Source organism: Sinocyclocheilus anshuiensis, unplaced genomic scaffold (assembly GCF_001515605.1).
Source record: "Sinocyclocheilus anshuiensis isolate Anshui unplaced genomic scaffold, SAMN03320099.WGS_v1.1 scaffold162, whole genome shotgun sequence".
NCBI classification, from domain to species: Eukaryota; Metazoa; Chordata; class Actinopteri; order Cypriniformes; family Cyprinidae; genus Sinocyclocheilus; species Sinocyclocheilus anshuiensis.
Window position 1 is genome coordinate 1,776,745 of NW_015542351.1, and position 26,817 is coordinate 1,803,561.

General features: G+C 37.3%; 1 protein-coding gene across 2 annotated transcripts in view; it reads left to right on the forward strand.

The window, feature by feature from the left end:
* The first annotated feature begins 289 nt into the window (after positions 1-289).
* The window catches only part of LOC107691525 (protein FAM49A-like), a 29,105-nt gene continuing 2,577 nt past the window's right edge, over positions 290-26,817 (forward strand). The window contains exons 1-10 of one of the 2 annotated variants that reach the window (XM_016490154.1): positions 290-528; positions 10,715-10,807; positions 13,885-13,965; positions 20,211-20,332; positions 21,530-21,635; positions 23,717-23,853; positions 24,158-24,235; positions 24,811-24,927; positions 25,223-25,302; positions 25,417-25,543. In XM_016490154.1, coding sequence (XP_016345640.1) covers positions 13,896-13,965; positions 20,211-20,332; positions 21,530-21,635; positions 23,717-23,853; positions 24,158-24,235; positions 24,811-24,927; positions 25,223-25,302; positions 25,417-25,543 — 837 coding nt within the window. In that variant the 5' untranslated portion in view covers positions 290-528; positions 10,715-10,807; positions 13,885-13,895. Of the gene's footprint in view, positions 529-10,714; positions 10,808-13,884; positions 13,966-14,383; positions 14,464-20,210; positions 20,333-21,529; positions 21,636-23,716; positions 23,854-24,157; positions 24,236-24,810; positions 24,928-25,222; positions 25,303-25,416; positions 25,544-26,817 lie in introns of both variants that reach the window. The other variant, XM_016490153.1, reaches the window with a different exon arrangement.

Here is a 26,817-nt window from a genome sequence, read left to right on the forward strand (position 1 = left end):
CCCACCCCACCCTTATACACACAAACAAACACGGCGCTCGTGCAAATGGTATGCTCGCATATTCGCACACTCCCGCCCCCTCCCACCCCAGTCCTACACCAGCAGTCAGTTGTTGGTTAGGGGGAGGGGGTGTGAAGGGGAGAGGCTAGCGGGGCTCTTTGTGAGAGCGAGAGAGAGAGAGAGGAACAGAGCGTTCTATTTCTCATAGATGAGCAGCTGCTAGGCAGGACTGTCTTGAAAGCAGAGAGACAGTGAGAGAGACCATTTGGTGCCTGAATGTGAGTGAGTGAGCGAGCGAGAGAGAGAGACTCACACACTCAGCGTGAGCTTGTGGTTTAAGCAGACACTAGCCGTGCGTTTAGGGAAACCCACAGTCTCAGCTCCCTTGGATAAAGGAGTGTTGTTTCTGGCCCTGCTCTTTTTCCCCTTTTTATTCTGTTTTGTTTTATTCCCTCCATCCTTTCTCTTCTTCCTTTTGCCTGCGGAAAGAGCTGGACCGCTGTTATCTCCCTGAAACACGCTGAGCCGGTAAGCGGGCACACTAACTATTTCTGTTTCCTGCTTTTTGTGTGTGTCAGCCTTGTTGTGTCTCATTTCTGCTTCATTCATCCTAATTGCTTGGGTAGAGAGAGGTACGGTTGATGTGCTAGTGCGATACCAAGGTGATGCTGTACCGGCATCCGTCGCAGCCGGCTGGGTGCGGAAGAAGAAAAAGCGAGGGATTGGAGGAGAGAGGGAAAGGGGTGTTCTACTTTCTCAACCCCACGATCGGTCAACTGGGGCTCGTCCTCTTTCACTGCAGCATATGGCAGCCTATACATACACTGACACAAAAACACAAAACACTCCAGTTGCATTACACATACACGTCCTGTAAAACTAACCGTCTGCTTTAGTAAAGCTAATTAACACACCTATTTGCCTAATCAATACACATCCTCTCACATTAACTGAGGCCAGTGGTATGCATAAGGAGGCGTTATGGGTAAATAGTCAGGGGCGCTTATATAGGGACACTGTAGAAGTGTTTTCTTTCTCTTGTGATAGCTTGATCTTCACCGAAATTACCCTTTATTCCCAGGTGACATTTGCACAGGCATTCGGTGCAAACGATAAACCTCACAGGGCTAATTAGGCTGCATGCGGTTGTATGTGTGTACGCTTGTGCATTGTTGTAGCTAAAAACATGTAGCATGTGAAGGGCTGAGAGAAATGAATGAAACCATGAATGGAGAGATGAACCACTCCTTTTTTTGATCTTCCCTCGCTCTCGTGTACATGAGCAGGATATGGGAGAGAAAATTCACACCTGAGGGGAGAAGAGAGAGGTGGATGTATGAATGAAGCCCTAAAAAATGGAGTCTGGTCATACATGTCAGGATATGAATGCTTTTGGTTGCCAGACCTCTGGCATGTTGGATGGCTACAAAATCTGTAATTTACTGGTAAAGAATATGTAGGTGTGGTGAGCTTTCGCTTTCACTCATTATACAAAGTCATTGTTCCTTGCACAAATGACTCTAAGTATGTATTAAAAATAACTTGAATCATAACAAATTTGTTGTGTATCCTACTCAAAATGAATGCAAATAAATGCAGCTGACAGCAAAATGTGATGCATATTGTGAATATACGTATTTTATGACCACTAGCAATGATCGAAAATGCTTTTTAAGCAAAAAAGTTTTGAATATGACCATCAAATACCTCATTAGTTTGTGTCAGCATCATATACACATCGGTTTATCACAAATATATGCTTTACCTTTACATGAAATCAATCTGAGGCTGAAAATGTATTTACGTGTCTGTTGCTAGGACACTCCCTTTGAACATTTTATACGAGGCCTCTGATTGGCTGCAGCCAATGATGCAAATTTCTCACCCCAAAATCTTTCCCCTTCGCCCATGGAAACATGCCTGTCTGCATTTCTTCCTTTCCATCTCTCTACCTCCGTGTCAGAGAATGTCTGAACCTTGTCTCCATTCTGTATCTCTCTATCCCTTCTTTGTAACAGTCAGGTTAGATGGATAGAGCTAACCGTTGACTCTTTGTTGTATTCCTATTTCAGATAAATTGTATAAAAAAATCTACTGGCAATAAGAAAGAAAAATCATTAAAGCTCAATACAGTAGCTGTTCATTCTCAGCGTTCTGCTCTCTGCTCTCTGCTGATTTGTGATTTCTGCCTCTGTGCTGGTGGCAATGACTCTGACCCCCACCTTCCACATGAGCATTATATATGTGCTGTATTGTAAGTGGGTCAGGGTAGAGAGTGTGGCATGTCATGTGTGTCTCGGGGATGTGGCCTGAAGCTGGACAGTCATAGAGCGTGGGAATCAGGAGAAGAGGGGGCTGAAAGGTCTTTGCTAACCTTGGGACAAGCTTCCACCATCACCGCTGCAGCTTGACTCATACATGCATTATAATGCGTACATATTAAGCTCAGGGGCAGAATATTGTACAGAACACCAAGAACTTCCTTTTGGGTTACTTAAATGGACAGTTTGCCCAAAAATGAAAATTCTGACATCATTTATATTATTTATCCTTATGTCACTCCCAGGGTTATTTAGCCTTTTATCAGAAGTGTGATACAGGCACCCTAGCAATGAAGTCTGCCCATATTTTGAAACTCTTTTTTAATACTGTTTTGGACACAAATGGATATAAACTGTCTATACCTGCAGTACAGAGTCGTTCACAAGCGGCACACACAATAAAGAGCTGCTTTGTCATTGGCAACAATAGAAGACAATTGCAAGTTTTGTTTTCTACAATGGAAAACAAAACAAAAAATTCACCTCATCTAGCTCTGTTTTTGTTTTCTGTCTTATATAATATTATCAGAAAAATTCTTCTCAGGTTGGTATACAATAATCTTCATTGGCATATAAGGATTTATCAATACTATTTTACTATTTTATCAATAATAATATTTCATATTTTATTTAAAAAATGGTGTAGTGATGCCCTTGGTCGCTCCAAATTTGCATGGCATTTTATCTTCTGCAAAACACAAGAGAAGATATTTTCAAGAACATTATAGTCCAGTCAACCACTGACTTTCATTGTATGGATTAAAAACAGACATTTTTCAAAATACCCCCTTTGTGCATGTGAAATGAAATATTATTTGAAAGGAACACCTTGCTCTGCAATCTTGAGCTTGGTGTCGTTTATCTCCATGAGGATGCTGACATCTTTTATGAGAGGCGTAATGGATTAAATCAGAAACCTCTATAAAAAGCAAGGCAAATTTTTAACAACCTGATAATACTAATGAATCAAATCTAACCAAATCCCGAAAATTGATAACCTGTGTGCTATGAAATTGCTGGATTAATGTCTACACCACTAACTTAAGTTCAAAAGACATTTCAAATCAAAAGATGAGGGATTACAGAGCCATTGTAAAGTGTAAAGACAGATATACAATTTTTAATAGCTTGTCTGATCCCCTCTTAAAGTCCCACTATACTTTCACTTTAATGACTTACAGGAATAATATCACAAATTTTGCCAATGGATCTTATGGTATATTAATGAAGTTTCAAAAGGAAGCTTCGCTAAACGAGGTCAGGCTTTTTATCAAACTTTCTTTAACGCTTATAATTAATTGAACGAATTTTCAACTTCATTTACCCTCAATGTGCTCAACTGTAAGGAACGTAATTGAGATTGATTTGGCCATTTTCACGATCGGTGTCTCGCTTCAAGTGCGTTTTGGCACTAATCCTTCAGATAAATTAAACTCAATTTTCTTACACACATATAAAAACGAGCTATACAATATGAACATCCCTCAGAACGGCTGTCACAGGAAATTGTTACAGATACTGTGTTAGGTCACAGTGACCTGTGTCCAGTTTTTGATTTCCTACAGGCCTGAGGTGAGAGCAACGGCTGAGACAGCGCTATGTGAGATGGTATGTCTATCCGCACCCATAGCATGTACAGGCCAGACACTTTACACTGCTGCAGACTCATAGATCTCTTTCAGAAGGACAATGATGTGTCTAGATGACAGTGGATAGTCTCTGAGACCATTTTATTCTTTTGCATGCATTTTATGATCATTGTATCACCACATTAAGAAATACGAGAGATTTGCAGAGGACGTACTGTATGTCCAAAACCCAATGTCCATTGTCCGAAAGCTCAAAATTTAAACATCTTGCATAAATTCTAATACTGAAATGATTAAGCTTTAACTATGTAGCTTTACTTTACAATCAGAATAGCGAAAATGACTGTTTTCGGACAGGTTTTCCCAAAAGGCTCGTTCACATTAATGGGGCAGTGAAAACTAGACCACTGTAGGATTAAACCAAGACAGAGACTTTTGTTTGGCGGACAGGCTCTGCGGAGCAGAGGCAAAGTGAGTGATGGTGGATCTGATACCCGGGTTCTCATCTCCTCTTATCTGTCTATCTGCCCTGCAAAATGAGACCAGCGAGAGCAGGGAAGCTGCTGCCAGACATCCCACCAGATGCTTTGATGAGCAATCAGAAGCTTGAGAAGCAAATTAACACAAGCCCAAATATCCTCGCTCCAAAAACACAAGTTTTTAAACTGGGTCATATCGAAATTTCCATTAGTTATGGGTATCAAAAGCCTCCTTGTGATCAAGCTGTGCATCCAACCACACACTTTTTTAAGGCAAATAAAATAGTCAGCATGCAGAGAGTACATCACATTCCCACACTTTGAAAAACATGAACAAAACTACCCAAGATCAAAACTATATGAACCAAAATGCATGAAATAAGGTTCACTTGGAACGACGAAAAACATTTATTTTGTGCAATAAATTCGGGCCAATAAAAAATACCTAATAAATATAATAAATAGGCAAAATATTAATAATAAATGCCAATACTTGATTTTAAGTACATATTAGTATAAGTACATTGTATAGTGTTACATTATAAAAATTACGGTAACGCTTTACAATAGGTTCCACTTGTTAACATTAGTAAACTACACTATTAACATAAACTAACAATGAAAAATACTTCTAAAGCATTTATTAATCATAGTTAATATTACTTTCATTACTTTTTTAATATTACTAATACATTATTAAATTTAAATGTTATATCTCTTAATATTATTTAATGGACCTGAGCTAACATGAACTAACAATAAACTGTTTTTATTAACTAACATTAACAAAGATTAATAAACACTGTAACAAATGTATTGCTCATTGTTAATGTTAGGTAATGTTAACTAATGGGACCCAAATTACCCAAATTTCATAAACAGTGGTAAATTAATAATAATAATAATAATAATAATAATAATAATAATAATGTGAAGGGTTTGATTTTAAGGACATTTTTGTGTACTTTTATTTAAAAATTGACACGTGATCTCTAGCATAAATCTGCATCTTAAAGCAAAGTCATCTGAGAATCATTACTTTAGGATTCATATTTATCCTCAAGCTGTTTTGAATATTGCAAAGACATTTTGATGAGCTAGATCAAAAGGACCCACATAGCTGGTCACTATCATAAGTGTTTTGGATGCTGGTCCTCAGGACGGGAAGCTTGTGTGCTGATGTCCCAGCAAGACTTCCTTAGTCCACCAGCACCGGAAATTTATGTTGGTCTTTTCAGAACGGTTCTGAACTCAGACAACTAAGAACTAAGGCGTGTGATGGGAGCTTTATTCCAAGGAGATTGCAAGTGTTTTTGCTATATTTAGCACCTGGTTTTGCTCCCTGACCTTGAGCAGGTGTGTTCCACACGGGGAGTGAGAAAGCCAGAGAAATGGGTGAAACAGACACAAACTGGCAGGTAGACCTCAGTGCAATGTGGTTTGCTTGATGACCTGCCAGAATGGCTCGATCACACCAATGGCAGCAGGGTCTTTTGTTTTCCCATCAGAAAAGGGGGAAGACAGCAATACCACAATACATGGGGCACGTGCCTGTGTGCAAATGGCCATTCTCTTAATGATGCTTTCTGGTGTTCTGCTGACAAAACTGCTACTAAACACATCATAAACTCTCAGGGGATGTTCTGGTTTTTAAAAACAAGAGATAAGAATGAGCCCGGGGGTAGAATTTGGTTATTATAGATCTGGATATTTCTGCTGTATTTCCAATGAAGCAAAACAGTGGAATCAAAAATCCATTTATCCATTCCTGACTGTTCGTTTGATGTTAGCTCATTGTTTTGCATTGTGTTTTGCTAATAAGGTCCTAAAAATGGAATTCATTGGAAAATTCCAAAATCTAAAGCTTCATTTTGCTCTATAATTAATTCCACTCATCAAAAGGAATGAGCAAAACGATGAGAGATTCTCTGCGATCAAGACTTTTGTCTCCTGTCAGCCCTTGAGCAAAGGCACACAATGCTATGCAATTGCCCTGCGCGCTATTCTCCGGTCTCAGCCTTTTTTCTTCCAGTGCCGTGGATGGAGAGAGCATGGGGGAGGGGTGGCGGTGGAGAATCGTTCCCTTCTTTCTCTCTCCTCTTCCCAGTTCCTGCACTAGCATGTTTTGCTATTCTCTAATATTGGTGTAGGTGACACTGGGCCGATGATGGCCGAGCATCCTCAACCCTGTCAGCTGTAGCATTGGATTTACATTTATTCTCTTCATCCGGCACTGACGCTGCCATCTCCCATGAAGCCCAGAGGCGAGCCCACTGTCAATACCGATTTCTCTTTGAGGACCTGCCATGCTAGGCTAATGCTATCTCATTAGCTCATTAAAAAGTTGGACATGTCAGACAGGAAGTGAGAGGGATAGGCAGAGTGAAAAAGAAAAGAAAAATCATCACTACTATTATTCCCTGACTTCCACTGTGAAAAAGAACTACACTTTAGCATACAGTACTTTAAAAAACAATACTTACTGTGGAAATAATATACTTTGAGGGAATATACCAGAGTGCAAACTTAATGTGATGCTTTCAGACACTTTCTTGCATGTTTATTGCAATGAACTGAAAATGTATTACAGTATAACTGCAATTTATATTAAATGCAATGTGCTGAACTTTAGAGTATTTTTCTCATCCACTCTAGTAGAACTTAAGTACAGCTTTATATGTAATTTCATAATTCTATTTTATTTAAAATAAAAAAATGGTTAATGTTTATGTTGAATGTACTGACAAGGATTTATGGTAAACTAATATATACAGTACTTAATTGCCATTTCTATTGAAACTTGTATATTGTGCATTTAAATATAATTTTAATTGCACATTAGAAACGATGTAGTTGCAATTAAGTACAATTAAAATATATTAACATGAAATATAATATTGAATAACACACTACTGATAAAATTATAATCAAGTACTTTTCATGGGCTTTAGTATGTTAGTCAACACATCAAAATAAGTGTAGAACTTTGTAGAATGCTAAAAAAAATATTCAAACAATTATTCAAAATGTTCATTAAAGTAAAACTTTTCATTTGACATTATTACAAAGTCTACTTACAGTAAATGTGCTAAGAAACAGTGATGAAAGTGTCTCTCTTGAAGTACACTTAAGTGGCCTTTTATTTCATTAATATTCTATTATCTGCTAATACGGTATTTTAAAAATATCATTCTTTTTCACATGGGTTTCTCTGCCTGAGAATACAGAGTTTTGTAGAAAAATAAAATAGGGTGAATTTAGGGCCATGTTTTCACATTCATGTCAAAAAAGCTTTTTGCTCTTTGTTCATTTCTCTTAATTATCCATACACGTTCATTCTTCTTTGAAAGAAATATAGGCTATGACACTGAAAGTGCTTTTTTTTTTATTTTTTTTTTAGTATATTAAGGGACCATTTTGATAAAGACAAAGGTAAAATAATGTGGCCTAGTTTATCCCATACCCATACACTATACCTTTATGAATTTAAATTATAAATACAAGATATCTCCTTCTAAAGGTAAATTCTGACCAAATGGGTGCTTCATTCAAGGTTAATAATGTGTTTGTTTGGAGCCTTTTACTCTAGTTTGACTCTAATTTGCAAACAGTAAACAGAAAAATTGGACCTATTCAACATTTACATTTATTCATTTGGTAGATGCTTTTATTCAAAGTGACTTACAAATGAGGAACATCAGAAGCAATTTACCATAAGAGCCTACAAAATTTGCAGAACACAATGCTAGACGAGTGTCTTATGTTTACTCTCAAAAAACGTGCATAAATTGTATCTCTTTGAGTAAAGCAGCTTGTCACTGGGGTAGTACCCTTAAAGGGACAACTTTGTATTTTATTTAATCCTAAAAGGCTCATAGTAGCTCCTCAAGATAATCCTCAAGAATATTACTACTCTAAAGTATGAAGATGCACCTGTAGTTGTTGTACCCCTAGTTTTGCAAATTTTTTTGACTAAAAACTAAACAATAAATGAGATTTTATTTTTTTTTGGTCATGTTTCATGAGCTACTCCGTTGGTGACCCTAAAACAGAGGTGTATTTTCATAAAAGAGCTTTGCTAAACAGTTTAGAATATATTCTCACTTATTTCTGTTTCAAAAAACGAAAATTAAGGTGGCATTAGTGCAAATCGAACTATAAATGGGCTTTAAAAGAGCTTTAAGAGCATTCTGTAAAGAGTGAATGCAGAATAGAACATCTGTTCCAGTTTTTTTGTTTTTGTTTTAGAAAGCTCTTTATTGTAATGCAAGTCCTTTAGAATAGATAAAGTCCTTTTGAAGTGACCGTGTCCTGCCAGAGCATTGTTAGGATGTTGCTGGCAAAGGTCAAAGTTCATTAAAAAATGCTTGATCTTGTGTTTTGTTCACTGTGACATGAACATCAGTCAGACCTACATTGTACAAATCATTACAACTTTATCCTTTGACATTTAAACACTTTTTTTCTTCTGGGGGTGGACAGGTTTGATGTATGCTCTATAGGTACGCTCTCAAAGACATTTCTTGTTCCCTGGTGACCCTGTCCTCTGCACGGTCAATAAGTCTGAAGTCCCTTAACACTGCAGTGAATTAAATTGCAGGTCATATACTGTAACTCCGAAGCTTGCATACAACACTTTAAATATTACTGGTTACTTTAGCAGAAAAACATACAACACTACCGTTTATATTCTAATAACCACCTGTTATGCACTAATAATTATACTTTTTGAATGAAATTAATACTTTTTTTTCAGCATTATATTGATGAATAGAGGCAGTAAAGGCATTTACCACTTCCAAAAGATATGTATTTCAAATAAATACTGTTATCTGTTACTGTTACTGTTTCAAATAAATACTGTTACCATTTTAATTTTTAAGTTTTAGTAATTGTGTTGTTTTGTTGTGTTTTTGTCATTTTTAGCTGTCATTTTTTTTAATGTCTATATAGTTTCATTAATTTCTATTTCAGTTTTAGTTATTTTAGTACATAAATTTTAGTACAAAAAAATTATTTATGTTTTTAATCTTAGTTTTGGTTTAAGTTTTAGTTAACTGTAAATGACCCTGTTTTAAATGGCAATAACTCTTAATTTGCTGTTTATTAATAGTAAGGTAGTTGTTAAGTTTGGGTATGGGGTAGGATTTAGGGATCTAAAATATAGTTATGCGGAATAAGGCATTAATATGTGCTTTGTAAGTACTAATAAACAGCCAATATGCTAGTAATATGCATGCTAATAAGCAACTAGTTAATAGTGAGAATTGGTCGTTAAAATAAGTGTAACCGTTTACACTTTTTGGCCAACTTAACCTACAAATTGCCTACTTAGTTGTCTCTGCGCATTAAGCTGAATATTTTAACATCTACAGTAGAACTGATCCTGAGTCAGTTTACATTATGTTGGTGTGGTAAATGATCCCCAGATGTTATTCTAGATGAAGAAGGATCAGATCAGTCATAAAGCCACTGCAGTGAGCAGATTGCTTTGTGTGCTGCATGATGCTGCACACTGCCTCAGATTTATGAGCAACTTTGCCGCATAATGCATTGAGCTAACTGTTTGCATGCCTCCTTATTTGGAGGGTGATACTGATGATGGATTAGTAGCCGGCTGTGACACTCAAGAAATGAATCAGATTGTGATCTGTCAAATGTATCCCATGAATCCCTCCCCAGAGGTCTATCACTTTATTGTCTGCCAGACTGACTGCTTTAAAACAAACCACTGTATGTAAGCACATCCATAACCCAACATTCAGATTTGTGGTCAATTTAATATAAGTTTTCAGTGACCAGTTATTAAACTGTGCAGGTCTCATTTGTGGACAGCAAATTTGCAAAAAAAAAAAAAAAAAAAGATTCATGCTTTGCCTAAAGGAATTATTACTACTAGCCTATAGAACCATTATATATATATATATTTTTTTAATTCTGACAAATGCTGTACATCCACTTCTAAATTAATTCATGAGTCCTATTATTCTCAAAGACATTTTTTAATGAGAATTTTAAAATAGATACTTCACACTTCATGTAATATGTATCTCAGTAATCATAATAAATTTTGTTTGTGCTCTTTTTTTTTTTTTTTTTTGGAATTACACTAATGAGGATTTGATGAGGTGTGCACAGTGTCATGAAAATAATGTCATTAATGCAAAAAAATACAAAATAAAATAAAACTTAAAAGGCTTGGTTTCAGAAATTCTAAACATATGTAGAGATTGTGTTAGATAAAATGATCTGGCCATGTTATTCCCATTCTGAGCCTTTTCTCCGAAAAGAGTTAATATGACCCTTTCTTGTTTTTTTCTTCCAGGTAGCGGAGGCTGATGCTGTGATACTGCAGGAGAAAAATACAGGCTCTCATTTGATGCAGTGAAGTGCTCTGTAAGGAAAATCGCAAGCAAAGGTATGGACCAAAAACAATGTGGCCCTATTCGCCATGCCATATGGCACCATGTGTGAGAAAAAGATGTGAAAATACAAGGTGGAAAAGGCCACAGAAGTGTCTGAATGCAACTGCATTCTGTCTGCCCACTTTGTGATGGTGCAGATTTTCTCATCGGTTTCAGCACAAACAGCAGAGTCACAACTCCAATCAAAAATAGCCTAAGAACAGATGCCATGCAGAAACATTTATAGATATTAGTTTCCATCTTTGAAGCCGTGCTTTTTTAGTATAGTCTGCCGCTCATCTCTTTATGCAGTGATGAAACCAACAGATATTTGAGACAAAAGCTTCAGTGTTAAAGTTATGCAACATGCTGGATGAGGCATTACAATAAATATGCATTTCCCTGGTCAAGTCTGGAGAAGTCTGAGCGGATCAGAGAGGGACAGTGTGTTATTGCTGTGTAAGCATAAGTTTTTGCTCGAGTTTCGATCTCAGACAGTTGCGATCCGTTTTTGGTCGGCCCAACAAGCTGCCACCAGGGTCACTTCCTTATAACTAAGTACACTGGGGCTCTGTTCTCAATATTTAATTCTACAGTCTACTTTAATTAATTTCCTTTTCTTTTTTTTCAGTTTAGCCCAAACAAATATTGTAATATCACAAATCATTTTAAAGCAGAAAATAGCAAAAACTACAAAAGACTGGGTACTGTCTTTTACTGCAGAGCACAAATCGATGACTGTGTTTATTCTAATTTCAGCAGAGGATACGTTTCATACACAGGAAACTGCAGCTAGAGAGCTCAAGTTATCGGTAAACCCCTGCACTAGTATAAGCCAAAAGTACTCTAACCTCTCACCCTATCTAAACCAAGTGTAAATATACAGTGATACCACTGAGAAACGGTTTCACCAGGCTCTTTTAAATTAAGCCCTGCCTTTAAATAGCAGTCAGAAAAAGAGAAGTGTGAAAAGAGCAGAGCGATGTTGAACGCAGAGCTGCAGAGGGGACCGTTGGTAAGGCTGAGAGGGTTCCTGTGGGGCTGTATTAAGACGGACTCTTCACAGCTGGGTTCAGTGACAGCTCTGATGCAGGAGTATACAGTGGACCAAGACTGAGAGGACTTTATTAAGAGGACTTTATTCAGAGGCTTTATTAAGGGAAGTCAGAAGAAGGAAGGCAAACATTTGTTGGCTGGTAAGTAAAGGACAGTCACATATGTCAAGCGGTATGCTTTTTGTTTGACATGACAGATACAAAAGATTAATTATTGGTTGACAGTTTCTTGAGTGAGAGCTTTGGGGAGAAAAAGATTGATGGAACTGAGGTTTACGTGAGATTTTCTGTTGGAATGAGGCACAAGAGATAGATGGATGGATGGATGGATAGATAGATAGAAGATAGACAGACAGACAGACAGACAGACAGACAGAGAGACAGATAGACAGATAGACAAATAGATAGATAGATAGATAGATAGATAGATAGATAGATAGATAGATAGATAGATAGACATAGACAGACATACTGTTATATACTTTAGACTAGGATTTGGCTGGTATCTCATGAAAGTCTCTGATATAGAGAGAGTACAGGTATGAGAGGCAATGTGGTCCAGCCATGGAAACAGAGCTCTACTGGTGGTTGCCAGGAGACAGGCAGAGGGGGATATATTGCCTCTTAAGTGATAAACAGGCTGAGAGGAGCCATCTTTGCGTTGTGTGCCATAAGCAAAGGATATGGCTTGATATGAAAGATTTCAAAGCCTAGCTTTGAATCAGCCAGATTCTTATTTCGAACACTGCCAATATGCACATTTGTGCCTCTTGGGAAATGGCATGATAGGTTTTGCGTTATTATCAGTGCCATGATAATCCAGCTATTTTATTTTAGATAGATAGATAGATAGATAGATAGATAGACATAGACAGACATACTGTTATATACTTTAGACTAGGATTTGGCTGGTATCTCATGAAAGTCTCTGATATAGAGAGAGTACAGGTATGAGAGGCAATGTGGTCCAGCCATGGAAACAGAGCTCTACTGGTGGTTGCCAGGAGACAGGCAGAGGGGGATATATTGCCTCTTAAGTGATAAACAGGCTGAGAGGAGCCATCTTTGCGTTGTGTGCCATAAGCAAAGGATATGGCTTGATATGAAAGATTTCAAAGCCTAGCTTTGAATCAGCCAGATTCTTATTTCGAACACTGCCAATATGCACATTTGTTCCTCTTGGGAAATGGCATGATAGGTTTTGCGTTATTATCAGTGCCATGATAATCCAGCTATTTTATTTCTTGAATGTTTCTAGATAGTAGTGTGTCCAGAATTATTCCTCTAATGCAAGCTATTACCAAGAGAAGCGGCACCATTTGGTGTCCATTGCCAACTGCAATTGATATTTAGTGTATGCAAACGGTACAACATTATGTTCTAACCAAATGCAATGCAATAAAGCAACAAGCAGCAAAAACATTTATTCTATGCAAATCAGAGTTTTTGTCCAAACCAGCAGTGAACGCCACAGGCAACTGGATGTTTTGTCAATCATTTAGTTTCTATTTATGTTTTGTTGAGCTGGTTAGCCCCATCCATGGTGAAATCTCATTGGTCCAAAATACCACTTCACATAAATTTGTCATGTGACATAGCATTTTTGGTTTCAGTATGGACAGTCAGATTTGCTATAAATGTGATTCAAAGCTAGTAAGGACAGGCAGACCTCAGCTATGTGCTATTATGCAGGGTTAGTGCGATAATGAAGAAAAATAAGGAAAATGAATTAAAAAAAAAAACTTATTCCTGTACCCATAACAAACACTGTATTACAGCAAGGTTATAACACTTTGTCAGAAGGATTATTTTGTTAAACTATTACAGCCACAAACAGCCTTTTCATTACAATCAATGAAAAAACTAGCATCATTTTCCAGATTTTCACAATACACAGTCTGGCCTCTTACCACAGCGTATGACAACATCCAGTGTTTTCACAGTGAAAATACACACTGACAGTCTAGGGGTCTTGCTAATGAGTATCATCTAGGTTGTATTTCTTTGTACTGTATGTATTTGTCTTCCTTGCCCAGGTTTGCCGGCCATGGGGAACCTCATTAAGGTCCTTGGCAAGGATTTAGAGAACTGTCCTCATTTTTTCCTGGATTTTGAAAGTAAGTGTTTCGCTGGTGTGTGTGTGTGCTCAGATGTGTGTATGTGTGTGATTGGAGATGGAGGTATCAGGGTTGGAGCAGGTGTAGACGCACCCTCTAGGTGGATTAAGATAGACTGAAGTTTTTGTTTTGTTTGTTTGTTTTTGGAAACTGTTTCTTTTTGCTCTCTTCATGATTCTATTCATTCGTTTCCATTCATGTACATAAAGAGAGCAGAAAGAAGGAGTTTCAATGTGATCCATGTGACCATATCAACATCACCCGAGAATCTTGACACCTAAAGTCCATCCCACACCCTATACGCCCCCGGCCCCCATCCCAGACTCCATGCACATTCACACAAACACACACCCAACACCAGACACACGTCTGTCACACCTCCCATGACCCACACGCTTCTCCCTTCTCTCTGTTCCAGGGGGATCATGGGAAATCTCCTGAAACTGCCGGCTTGCACCGAACTTGAGCATGGCCCGATAGTTTTCCTTGACTTTGAACGTGAGACCATCAGCTTCTTATGTTTTGAGTTTGCTTTTCTTTCCCTTTTGATCACGGTTCCTTGTCATTCGCTGTCCTCTACATTTTCACTTCCTTTTCTCGGCCATCCCTCTGTTTGTGCATCAATGCCTGGCATTCAAGTGTTTTTTTTGGTGACCTCGATTTGTGACGTGACTTTTTTTTGCACTTATCTCCAGGTCGGCTGTGATCCGCTGAACTAAAGGTCGTCGTACGAATGCCACACTTTTTTTAGCAGTTAGAGTGGGATGGAAAACAATCACATAACACTTAACTTATCTCCTTTTTTTCACCCAAAACTTTGCAGACTTGTAAAGTCTGTTGGCTCCATAATCTGTTTCTGTGTGTCCTTGTGCATCTGGATGTGTGTGTGGTGTGTGTGAATGCATAATTAACCAGTCTAAGGATTCAAGGAAGTGGGAATGGAAGCTGCCTATTGAAAGGGGAGCCTCAATTTCCTTTTTCTCTGATGCTGTGTTCCCTTTTAACCCTTACCTAAGCACTTCTCTCCCTCCTGAGTAATCCTTCCTTTTATGACACCTCTAACAGCTACATGCCTAACATCTCCTTTTTTTATGGAGGAAATAAAACTCCTGTGCCTCAAGTGTGAGAACCCGGAAGACTTAGAGCGTTTGCTGTCCAGTCATAACATGTAGGCTGTCCTTCCTCTTAGAATATTTTAATTGGTTGGAGGCGTTCTTGAAGTGACACAAGACATACAGTATAATGCATTTGTCTGTAATTCATTATAGGGTCAATGACATAAGTTAATTTTCTTTCAAATATATTAGTTAATTGATCTGAATACACCTCTTGTATAATGGACATCTATTCAATTTGAATTTGTCAGATAATTTGACATTTTAAAGGCAGAAAGTTTGGTTCAGGTTGTCAAAAGCCAAACTGATAAAACATTGTATTTAAGAATCCCTTTAAAAAAAAAAAAAAAAAGTTATATAAAAATGTCTTTCACTGTTGAAAATTATAATTATTACTCATATGCATTTAAGGTGTAAAGGAAATATGAAAAAATACTTTTCTTGAAGGTTATACCACATGACATTTTTTAATATAATTTATTAAATGAAAATGTTGAAAACGTTATAAAAACAGTAAAAAAAAACAAAACAAGCAGCACACAAATATTAAATTTCCAAGACCTTGGCATGTGTATGTTAAACTAATTTTTTAAGATGTCTACTTGACAATTCTTACTTGTCATTGACCCTATAGCAGAATTTATAATACAACAATGAATACAACAAGCAAAAAAAAAAAAAAAAAAGGACAACAGCCGCTCTCCCGATCAGCGAAACAATGATCACCTGTGTTACACTGGTTTACATTTCCTCAGTTCTGAAATGGGGTTAGTGTGCTATTAATGGCATTCATAAAAATTCAATATCTTCAATACAAGACACAATGGCACAGAAATAGGCTTTGAGCCCAAGATCAGATCACTTTTACTGAAGAGCTGATGATACATGTGATTAACCAAAAGGAGTGTGTGGTGCAAAATAAAAGTGTGCAAAAGGGAAAGCAAACATTACATTGCTACTGTAGCATTGTTCTTTGAAGATCACAGGCAGGATGAGCAAACAGACCTGGAGGTGACATAATTGGGAGGAGCCATTGGTAATTTCACTGAAGTTTAGAGTGTATGTTTGTTCAGCTGATAGCACAAACAGCTATGTGTGTATTCAGTCAAACACTGACAGAGTTGCATCAAGGACCTCTGATAGGGGTAACTGCTTCTATAAACATTGCAACCCCTGTATGGATGCAGGATGAGGGAGTGTGCCTGAAAAGCAGGCTGAGATGCCCTGCTTCATGCAGATCACTTACTGTACAGAGCCTTGGGAAGACTAAGAAATCTGATCTAGCGAAGACTGTTAATAACAGTCCCAAAATGCCTCCCGCTGCAGTTTTTACACTGCAAACTCCATACACAGTATAAAAATAAAGGTTCTTTATTGACATCTATGGTTTCATGAAGAACCTTTCCATTCCACAAAAGGTTCTTTACAGTGGAAAAAGATTTTTTAGATTCTTAAAATGTTCGGTTACACTTTACTTGAAGGGGTGTGCATAAGACTGACATGACACCTTCATAATCATGACATGACACCTACATAATCATGACATGACACCTACATAATCATGACATGACACCTACATAATCATGACATGACACCTACATAATCATGACATGACACCTACATAATCATGACATGACACCTACATAATCATGACATGACACATGTCATGAATATGAAGGTTTTTTATGCATGTTTATGACAACTGTCATTAAGTGTCATTCGCTCAGTTATGTCATTTTTAATGCAAATATGACATTATTTGACCTAACCCTAACCTAACCCTACCCCTACCCTTACCCCTAACCATAGCCCATAACAAAGACATCTCAAACAATGTCATCTTTGCATTAAAAATTACATAACTGAGCGAATGACACTTAATGACAGTTGTCATAAACATGCATAAAAAACCTTCATATTCATGACATGTGTCATGTCATGATTATGAAGGTGTCATGTCAGTCTTATGCACACCCCTTCAAGTAAAGTGTTACCAAATGTTCTTCACAGTAAAGGGGTGGTAAAATTAGCTAAATTTAGTGTGCAAAAACAAATCCTTTGTCCATAGTAAATGGCATAGATATATATTAAGCACAGCTCACACAGAAGTCACTTTCAAACCAAGCAGCTTTCTGTTAGTCAGCATGGAGAATTTGAATGACCAGTTTGATCATGAACAAAATCTGCATTGATGAAAGTCCCAATCACATAGATTCCTACTGAAATGACTAGATTTCACCCAATAGTTCAGGAATGTTTCTCTCAAAAATGAAAATTGGCTGAAAATGTACTCACACCTTAGGCTATCTGGGATGCAGATGAGTTTATTTCTTCATCAGAACAGATTTGGAGAAATGTAGCATTACATCACTTGCTTACCAATGGATCCTCTGCAGTGAATGGGTGCCGTCAGAATGAGAGTTCAAATAGCTGATAAAATCACAATAATCCACAAGTAATCCACACCAGTCCATCAATTAACATTTTGTGAAGTGAAAAGCGTGTTTGTAGGACACAAATCCATCAAGACGTTTTATGTTTAATAATCCACAATAACTCATCTTCCAGTGAAAAAGCCTACATCAAAATCCACTGACATATTTGTTTAGAACTGTTTTGGACTGCTATCTTTTGTAAACGGTGTTTGTTCTGTACATATTTCTCTCCTGATTCAGATGAGATTAATTTTTTAAAGCAATATTATGAACCAAGGAATTCATCAATCCATCTTAATGATGGATTTATTTCTTACAAACACGCAGCTTTTCACTTTACAAGATGGTAATTGATGGACTGGAGTTGTGTGGATTACTTGTGGATTATTGTGATGTTTTTATCAGCTGTTTGGACTCCTGTTTGGATGTATTGCATATCCTGTGGTTGAAAACTAAAAGCTAAATAGAGGTCCACAAACTAAATTGACGTCCACCAGGGCATGATATTCTGTTTGCTTTCCTGCCTGCTATCATCAGCCTGTTAATCAAATGCCTGATGCTTGCTGTGTTGGAAGCTGACACAACTCTTTAAACCCATCCTAACCTTGCCAGCAACTCCATATGGAGCTGCTTCATTGGCCGTGGCCTTTCATCGACATTTCCCACCAGAGCTGTTAATTTCAGCCCTAACAAATTCTGACACAAACTAAATCCTCCTCATGTACTTCCGACTCATAATAACAATAACATCATCATCATTACCAGATTAATCCATATGGATTTATAGTTCCTATCTTTCAAAGCTCGTTGGAAAGCGCTTTCACACTCCTGGTGCCAAAAGATTAAGATAATCCAATGTTAGCACCAAATTAACTCACACCATGAAGCTTTCTTGTAATTATTTGTCCAGTTTTCAGATGCAACTCTGACTTGACTGGTTGAACGCAGCCCAATTTATCCAAAACAAAACCCATCAGGACAATAAGAAATTATATCAGTATGATAGTGTGACAAAGGTGATCTATAATTGAAAGAGGACTGTGTATATTTTGAGCATTTATGTACAGTTGAGGTCCAAATTAGAGAACAATCTTTAAATACTTGTTTTTTTCTGAAATATTGTTAATCTTCATCGCTCAAAATTTGAAGCAATATTAGCTGTAGGTATACCACTGATCCACTAACATGTTTGACAAAATAACCGAGGCATTTCAACAAAAACCTTTATTTTGTGGAAAACACAGTGATCAAAATTAGAGAACAGTAACCACTGTAGAACGAAAGACGATTACAACTAAATGGTTACAGCTGTCAGAAATTTGTAGGAAGTATAGAGGCCCTCGCTTTGAATGAATTCAGCACATCCGCGGCTGCAGGACATCACTAGTTTCTCACACTACGCTAGTGTGATCTTGGTCCACTCTTCTTCCACTCTCTTCCATAGTTCGGTAACTGTGGTGGGTTTCTGAGCCATAACTTTGTTGCCAAGGATTTTCCAGAGATTTTTAGTTGGGTTTAGATCAGGACTCTGGGCCGGCCATTTCATTATCTCAATGTTCTTGCTTCAAGGAACTGCTTTACCCGTTTTGCGGTGTGACGAGGTCATTGTCTTGCATGAAAATTGCAGGCGGATTGGGAGATGCTTGCAGGGAAGGAACTGCATGCTGCTGAAGGAGGTTCTGATAAACATATGCATTGCCCCTGCCATGTAGCTGTACTTTATAAGAGGCCTAACTCCTGATGCACAGAACATCCACCAAACCATGACACTTCCTCCTCCACCTTTCACTGACTTCTTTATGCACTCGGGCTTCAGTCTTTCCACAGTTTGATGCCAAACAAAATGTTTCCCATCAGACCCAAATAAATTAAACTTGTTCTCATCACTAAAGTGAACTTTGGACCAGCTCTCCTCTCTCCACACAACATGCTCATCAGCAAAGGTGAGCCTAGCCTTTTGATTCTTCTTGCTGATGAGAGGCTTCATCATTGCAGAGTGTGCTTTCAGTCCGACTTCTCTTAAAAGTGCAGAGACAGATCCTTACCCTGTTCAGCACTGACCTGGCGAGCAATTCCAGCTGCAGTGTTGAACCGATTCCCCATTGAGAGTTTTCGCCTTATCCTGTCTTCTCGTGCATTTGTCTTACGTGGATTACCAGCCTTTTAGGGGGACTTGAATTAGTGTCATTGTAAAGTTGCAATATTTGAGACGTCACGATTTGGAACGACCAACTTCTCTTGCAATGGCTGAAAGGGTCATCCCTTTAGCCTTCATCAGGACAACCTCCTGTCGCAGGGTTTCAGTCACCTTAGAGCAGCCCGCCATCATGCAATCTCAGTGAAAATTGGAGGAATGCCGCCAGTTAAATAGGGTTTGTCATATTATTAAGGAAATTAGCACCAGGTACCAGATTAACACCAATAACTTGGAGGTATCTGTAAGTGTTCTCTAATTTTGATCAGAGTTTATTTTTTTTTTTCAAATATCTCATTTAAGTTTTTTATACTGTGCTTCACTATACATTTAATTTATGAAATATGTTTAAAAAGCTGCCCTTCTACTCCTTTTAGGATAACTTCAAATAGGACTAAGCAGTGACCTTGAAATTTAGGAAATTGTAGGTTGTTCTCTAGTTTTGATCTCCACTGTATATCTATCACATTCTGACCAACTCGATCTGACTTCTGTCCACAGATGCTCAGCCCACAGAGGCTGAGACAGCCGTGTGGAACCAGGTTAGTGCCGTGCTGGAAGAAGCCCATGGGATACTGGCGGAGTTACAGTCTTACAATGGAGCAGGACAAGAAATAAGAGAGGTGGGTCTATTTTTACATTTATTAGTTGTGCTTACCTTTGCAAAACCTGCTGCTACAATGCTAGATTGCTCCCAGTGGTTGCTTACTTATCCAAGTCAAAATACTGAGCCCATCCAATTCTAAAATGCAACTAACTAACACTTTTTTTTGTGCCTGTTTTATCATCCTCCAGGGTAATTTTGTAAGCATGATTAGAAAAGTAACAGAACATGTCTTATCTAAATGCTGCATGATTTGAGATATCATGCATGTATATAGTACAATTTTTGTTGTGAATCAGTTTAAGCTGGAAAATATTTTGCAAGTCACTAATGTAAAATTTGATAAATAGACATACTGTCAATACAGTATGTCGGGGCAATAATTGACAGAATCTTTTTTTTTTTTTTTATATAATATATACACTACCATTCAAAGTTTTGGGGTCTGTCAGATTTTTTAATGTTTTTGATATAAGTCTCTTTTGTTCACTAAGCCTGAATTTCAAAAATCAAAAATAGATTAAAACGTAATATTGTGAATTATCATTACAATTCAAAATAATTGTTTTATATTTTAATGTATTGTAAAATGTAATTTATTCCTGTGAAAGAAACACTGAATTTTCAGCATCATCACTTCAGTAGTCAGTGTCACATGATCCTTCAGAAATTATTCTAATATGCTGATTTGGTGCTCAGGAAACATTGATTATTATCAATGTTGAAAACAGTTGTGCTGCTTAATATTTCTGTGGAAACCTTGATATATATATATATATATATATTTTATATTCTTTTTCTATTAATATAAAGTTCAAAAGAACAACATTTATTTGAAATAGAGATCATTTGTAACATTATAAATGTCTGTACTTTCACTTTTGATCAATTTTACAATTTTTTTCAATTCAGTGAATTCAATTCTTTTTTTTTTTTTTGGTCCTCAATTCAAACACTGGGCTATTTGTACAAACCCCTAACTAGAGTAATAGTGTTGCTTACCTTAGAACGAACCACTAATAATTATTCATCCTGAGCCAGGAACCGCAAATGTGCAGGAGTTATTCAGCTGTGAATGTTTCACATTGCTGAATAAATCTCACAATGTAAATTGATTTAAAGTATACAAATGACCTTGAGTTTATAGTCAGTGTAAATGAAGTTTTTTTTTTTGACAGTTGTGGTTTCAAGTGTTCTCGCTCGTCCTTCTCTCCAGGCAATTCAGAACCCCAATGACCTCCAATTGCAGGAGAAAGCCTGGAATGCAGTCTGCCCCCTAGTGGCCAAGCTCAAGAGATTCTATGAATTTTCTCTTAGGCTAGGTAAGTGGGTGGCCATTTTTTTCCAATTGTCTTTTTTTATAGTCAAGTAATGGGCCTTGCGTGCACGAGTCATCCAACGCACTGACTGTGCGTACAACGATTGGTGCAAGCATCCGTTTCTGTCCTCCTCTGCAGCTGACCTGGTAAAGAGTTGGCATGGCAACCGCGGCAGCAGAGTGTAGAGGAGGCAGCGTTTCTGCCTCCCATGCTCGCTGACAATTCAGTATACTGTTTGCAATAGTCAATCAGCTGCCTCTTTTTTCACAGCAGTGCTGACTAGCAAGAAACGCAGATCTCCAGCCAGACAGATAACATGCATATAAGCTTTTCCCTGCCAAGGTATGGCATCGCAGTGACTCATGAGAAAAAGAGGCCCCACCCTCTTCAACACATCCTGCTATCCCCAATATCTGGTCCCCGGCTAATAGAGTCAGATTTCTCGGTAGGCCTCCAGATAAAATCATCAGCTTCTTATTTATAGTAGGGCTGTTACATATTTGATGAGAGGAAAGGATAGCTCCTCTGGAGACATGCTTAGGCATACTAATGACATTCAGACATGGCTTAGCTTTGACGGTGTAGCTGTATGTGTTCTCGTCGCCAAATAGGAAACAAATGCTAAGAGCTTTACACCAGTAAGGAGTAGAGCACAGACCAGACCTACAGCATGAATTAACTCTCACAACATTAATGCAGTTATAATATTGATGAAACTGCATTAACACTGCTTATGAAATGTCTCACTGGAATACTTGATTCAATAATGCCATTGAGTGGTCATATATTTTTGTATAATGACGGTTAAACTGGATATTTCATCGTCATATATGACAATATACTGATGCTACTTTCATAGCTGTCATATATTGCAATATGGCCTAGGAGTACTTAATACTAATATTAATTGCAATATATATCCTGTGGTGAGCATAAAATCTTTGATAGATGAGTAGAAGCTCAGAAGTATCCAGTTAAAGCAAGAAAACCGAACATTGTGGCTAGAAATGATTCCATGGAAAAGGTAACTTGGCTGTGTATAATAACAATAATATAGAGATATAAGAATACGAAAATAATAAAGATAATATAGATATAATAATAAGAACAGAGATATACGAATAATACAAAAATAATAAAGAAAGAATACATTATTTAATTGTTTATTATTTTATTTAAACATTTATTATTGTTGTTGTTAATAATTACTATTATGCAAGGTGCATATATCTAGTGTAATATTGTGAAATATTATAAAATGACATTTATTCCTGTGACAGCAAAACTGAATTTTCGTCAGTGTCACATGATCCTTCAGAAATCATTTTAATATTCTGATTTGGTGCTCAGGAAATGTCTTATTATCATCAGTGTTGAAAACAGTAGTGCCTATTAATATTGTTCATATTGAGTTAATTAAGTTAATATTGCAATAGTGTTCTTGTTGCTTTGTTGCTAACTGTTGTGAGAGATAATTAATTAAATTAATGAATTTAAACTTAAATCAATATTTCACGTTCATATATTTATAAATTTGGTAAGCCACCATGTAATAACTGGGATAACGTACAGTCAGCTGGTCATTTTATTCCTTATTAATACATTAGTTTGGAGTTTGGTTATTAAATGAGTTTTAAAAGCAACCAGAAACATGCATTAATTATCATGGTCATATACTGCAGTTGGAAGTCATGAATGCTTGCATCAGCTGCAGCTTCCAATGTTCTTCAGTATCTAGGCAACACTGAGGGGATCACAGGTTCTTACGATAAATTGCAGCAACTACAAAAATACAAAAGAGAGGCATTAGAGGTAAATACAATGGTAACTGTTGTGCTGGTAACCATGGAGATCAAGTACACATATTGCAGAGCTTCGCTTTTGATACATTATGTTGGTATGCCGTGTGGATTACATTAGATTAAAGGCCAGAAGTGTGTGTGTGTGGGGGGGGGAACAGATGATAAAAGGCTTTGGAAAGCTTGAGGGACGACATCAGCATTCACAGTGAATGAATTTGAAAAGACAAATTGCTACAGAGAAGTGACTGTATAAACTGTAAGGGACAATAAATGTGTTTGCAGAGAACGCCCTGCGCAGTCTTTTGGAGGCCCTCACTAGCCCACCCTACGCTCCCATCCAGCATCTGGAGAGAGAGCAGGCCCTCGCCAAACAGTTTGCAGAGATCCTGCACTTCACGCTCAGCTTTGATGAGCTCAAGGTGAGCGATTCTCACACATTACTCGCTTTGAGTTCATGTGGCATGAGCTCCGCTAAAATTTTTAGACCTGCACTCATTCAGGCCTCTTCACACTGATGTTCTCAGAGAATCACGTCGAGTAAAATGTCTAAATGATAACACTATTAGCTGGTCTGTCTCTAAAGGAAATAATCTAGGAAATAATTCTTCACAGTCAGATAGATGCATGATTTGCCTCAACATTTCTCTCACTGCTTGAAGTCAGTAGTATCCAATAATCTTTATTGTAGATGCTTCTGACATTTTTAAATCCTGTCTTTTGTAGATGACAAATCCAGCCATACAGAATGATTTTAGTTACTATAGGAGGACCATCAGCAGGAATCGGCTGAACAACCAGCAGGCAAGTTCACAATCTGTTGAAATTGACATTACTACTCAGAAAATTTGGTGTAGAAACCATTTTCGCTCAGAAAATGGTAGCAAATTTTACAGACAGTACAAAGAAATGGCAAGTAACACATTGAATTAAACATAAAATTCTGACATTGAAAAACTGAAATAGTATTTCTCGTAAAACATACTCCAATAATCTATTTACAACTTTGAAAAAAAATTTTTTACAGTACAGGAGTATTCACTCTGACGATGTTTAGCAGCGACAAAGGAAGTCCTTCATTTTCAATTAAAGTTGGCGACTTCATTGGAATGACAAAACCTGTTAAGAATGTGAGAAAGTTCAAATGCAGAGAATGAAGCTCATGTGATCTGCCTCACGACACAGTTTTTTAGTGCAATGCACCTAGTAGCAACCAGCACTTTGAGTTAATCATTGTTAGTGTGAATGACCCAAAATGTAAAGGTATAAAAGTTAAAATATTAATTTTCTGAGCAGAGAGTGCATTTGTATGGGGAGGTTAATGTGTGACTTAAGAAAAAGCCTAATCATCTGAAACAAGATTTACATTTGCATTACAGTTAGAAGCTGAGAATGAAGTGAATAACGAAATGGCCAATCGGATGTCGCTCTTCTATGCTGAAGCCACACCCATGCTCAAAACTCTGAGCAATGCCACAACTAAGTTTGTGTCCGAGGTAATTCATGATTTCACTGAATCTTCTGTAAATACTTAAAGGGATAGTTTGCCCAAAATAAAAATTCTGTCATCATTTACTCATCATCATGTTGCTCCAAACAATTTTTTACTTTTAGATATTATATCCAAACACATTTTAATTTAAAACACATTTCAATATAGGTATTTTTTCCAACCTTTTGACTTAATGAATATAATAAGAACTTGCGTTTTCCTGTGCATGGAGAAAACAGAAATCTTGTTGCACTCTAGAGGCTCTTACCGGTGTTAATACCTATGCATGCATGTTGCAGAACAAGACCTTGCCAATTGAGGACACCACAGATTGTCTGAGCACTATGGCCTGTGTGTGCCGTGTCATGTTGGAGACTCCGTAAGTTCATCCGATTCAATGCCTTTTCAATAAAAGAATGAACAATAAAAGAATGAACAATTATCCAGAAGAGATTAAATTTAGCTTAAAGTGACCACTATTTCCTGTCCAAAGGGAGTACCGGTGCCGTTTTACTAACACAGACACCATGCTGTTCTGCATGCGTGTGATGGTGGGCGTCATCATCCTTTATGACCACGTTCATCCAGTGGGTGCCTTTGCCAAGACCTCCAAGATTGATGTAAGAACACCTTATTGATTTTTGGACCTAAAAAGTATTCGGACACTTCATCCACACCTACAATATATGTCACTGCATTATGTAACAAAATATCAAACCCCAAATGTCATCTATTTTAATAGAGAAACAGAAGGACATTTCACAAAAATAGTTACATTGTACTGTTTAAAATAAGATATCTAGACACTTTCTGGATGCCAGTGGATCACATGCACAGTTAATATGATGAACTGTGTGAATTTGGAAGAAATTATGTCATTCAGTACTTCCACCTAAAACCACCATGAGACTAGTTGGTTTATAGTCACTGCAAACCTGGCTTGTAAAAGTGAAGCTAGCATCATTGGTTTGCACGTCTCTTTATTTGATAGTATCTAATGCAATGAAATTCATACACTTAAGTGTGGCTAAATTGTCTACAGGCAGATGCAACTGCTGCATGCTTTTGATAATTTTATATGACTGAACTGCTATCTTAAAGGCACAGTTCACCCCAAAATTATTTACTCACCCTAATGTTGTTCAAAACCTGTAAACTTTACTTCAGGGGTGTCCAAACCAGGTCCCTGAGGGCCGGTGTCCTGCAGAGTTTAGATCCAACCCTAATTAAACGCACCTGAACCAGCTAATTAAGGTCTCACGAGAAACTTCCAGACAGGTGTGTTGAGGAAAGTTGGAGCTAAACTCCCTCCAGGAACGAGTTTGGAGACCGCTGCTTTATTTCTTCTGCAGAACATAAAAGATGTTAGGCAGATTATCCACTCTTTTCCATATAATGAAAGTGTATGGGGACTACTTAAAGACTACTTAAACTACTTAAAAACTTACCTTTACCAACATTTTTCTGAAGCATTGACATAGTTGTATTATAGCTTTTTTGTGTAATACAGTAAAAAAGTAATCAAAATCTTAACGTTCTGTTGAAATCTCATGTGCATTTGCACATATTCAAACCGGACTCTATTTGATCAGTCATGTGACTAGCGAGAACCAATGCAGCTCATTATCATCAGCGTCAAACGAGCTACACTACCTGTCAAAAGTTCAGAGGCGTCTCTTATGCTTACCAAGGCTGCATTTATTTGATCAAGAATACAGTAACATTACTGTAACGAGTAAAAAATAAAATAAAAAAATTATTAATTTATAGAATTTTCAGCATCATTACTCCAGTCTTCTGTGTCACATGGTCCTTCACAAATCATTCTAATATGATGATTTGCTGCTCATTTAATTATACAATTTTTTTTCTTATTATCAATGTTGAAAACTGT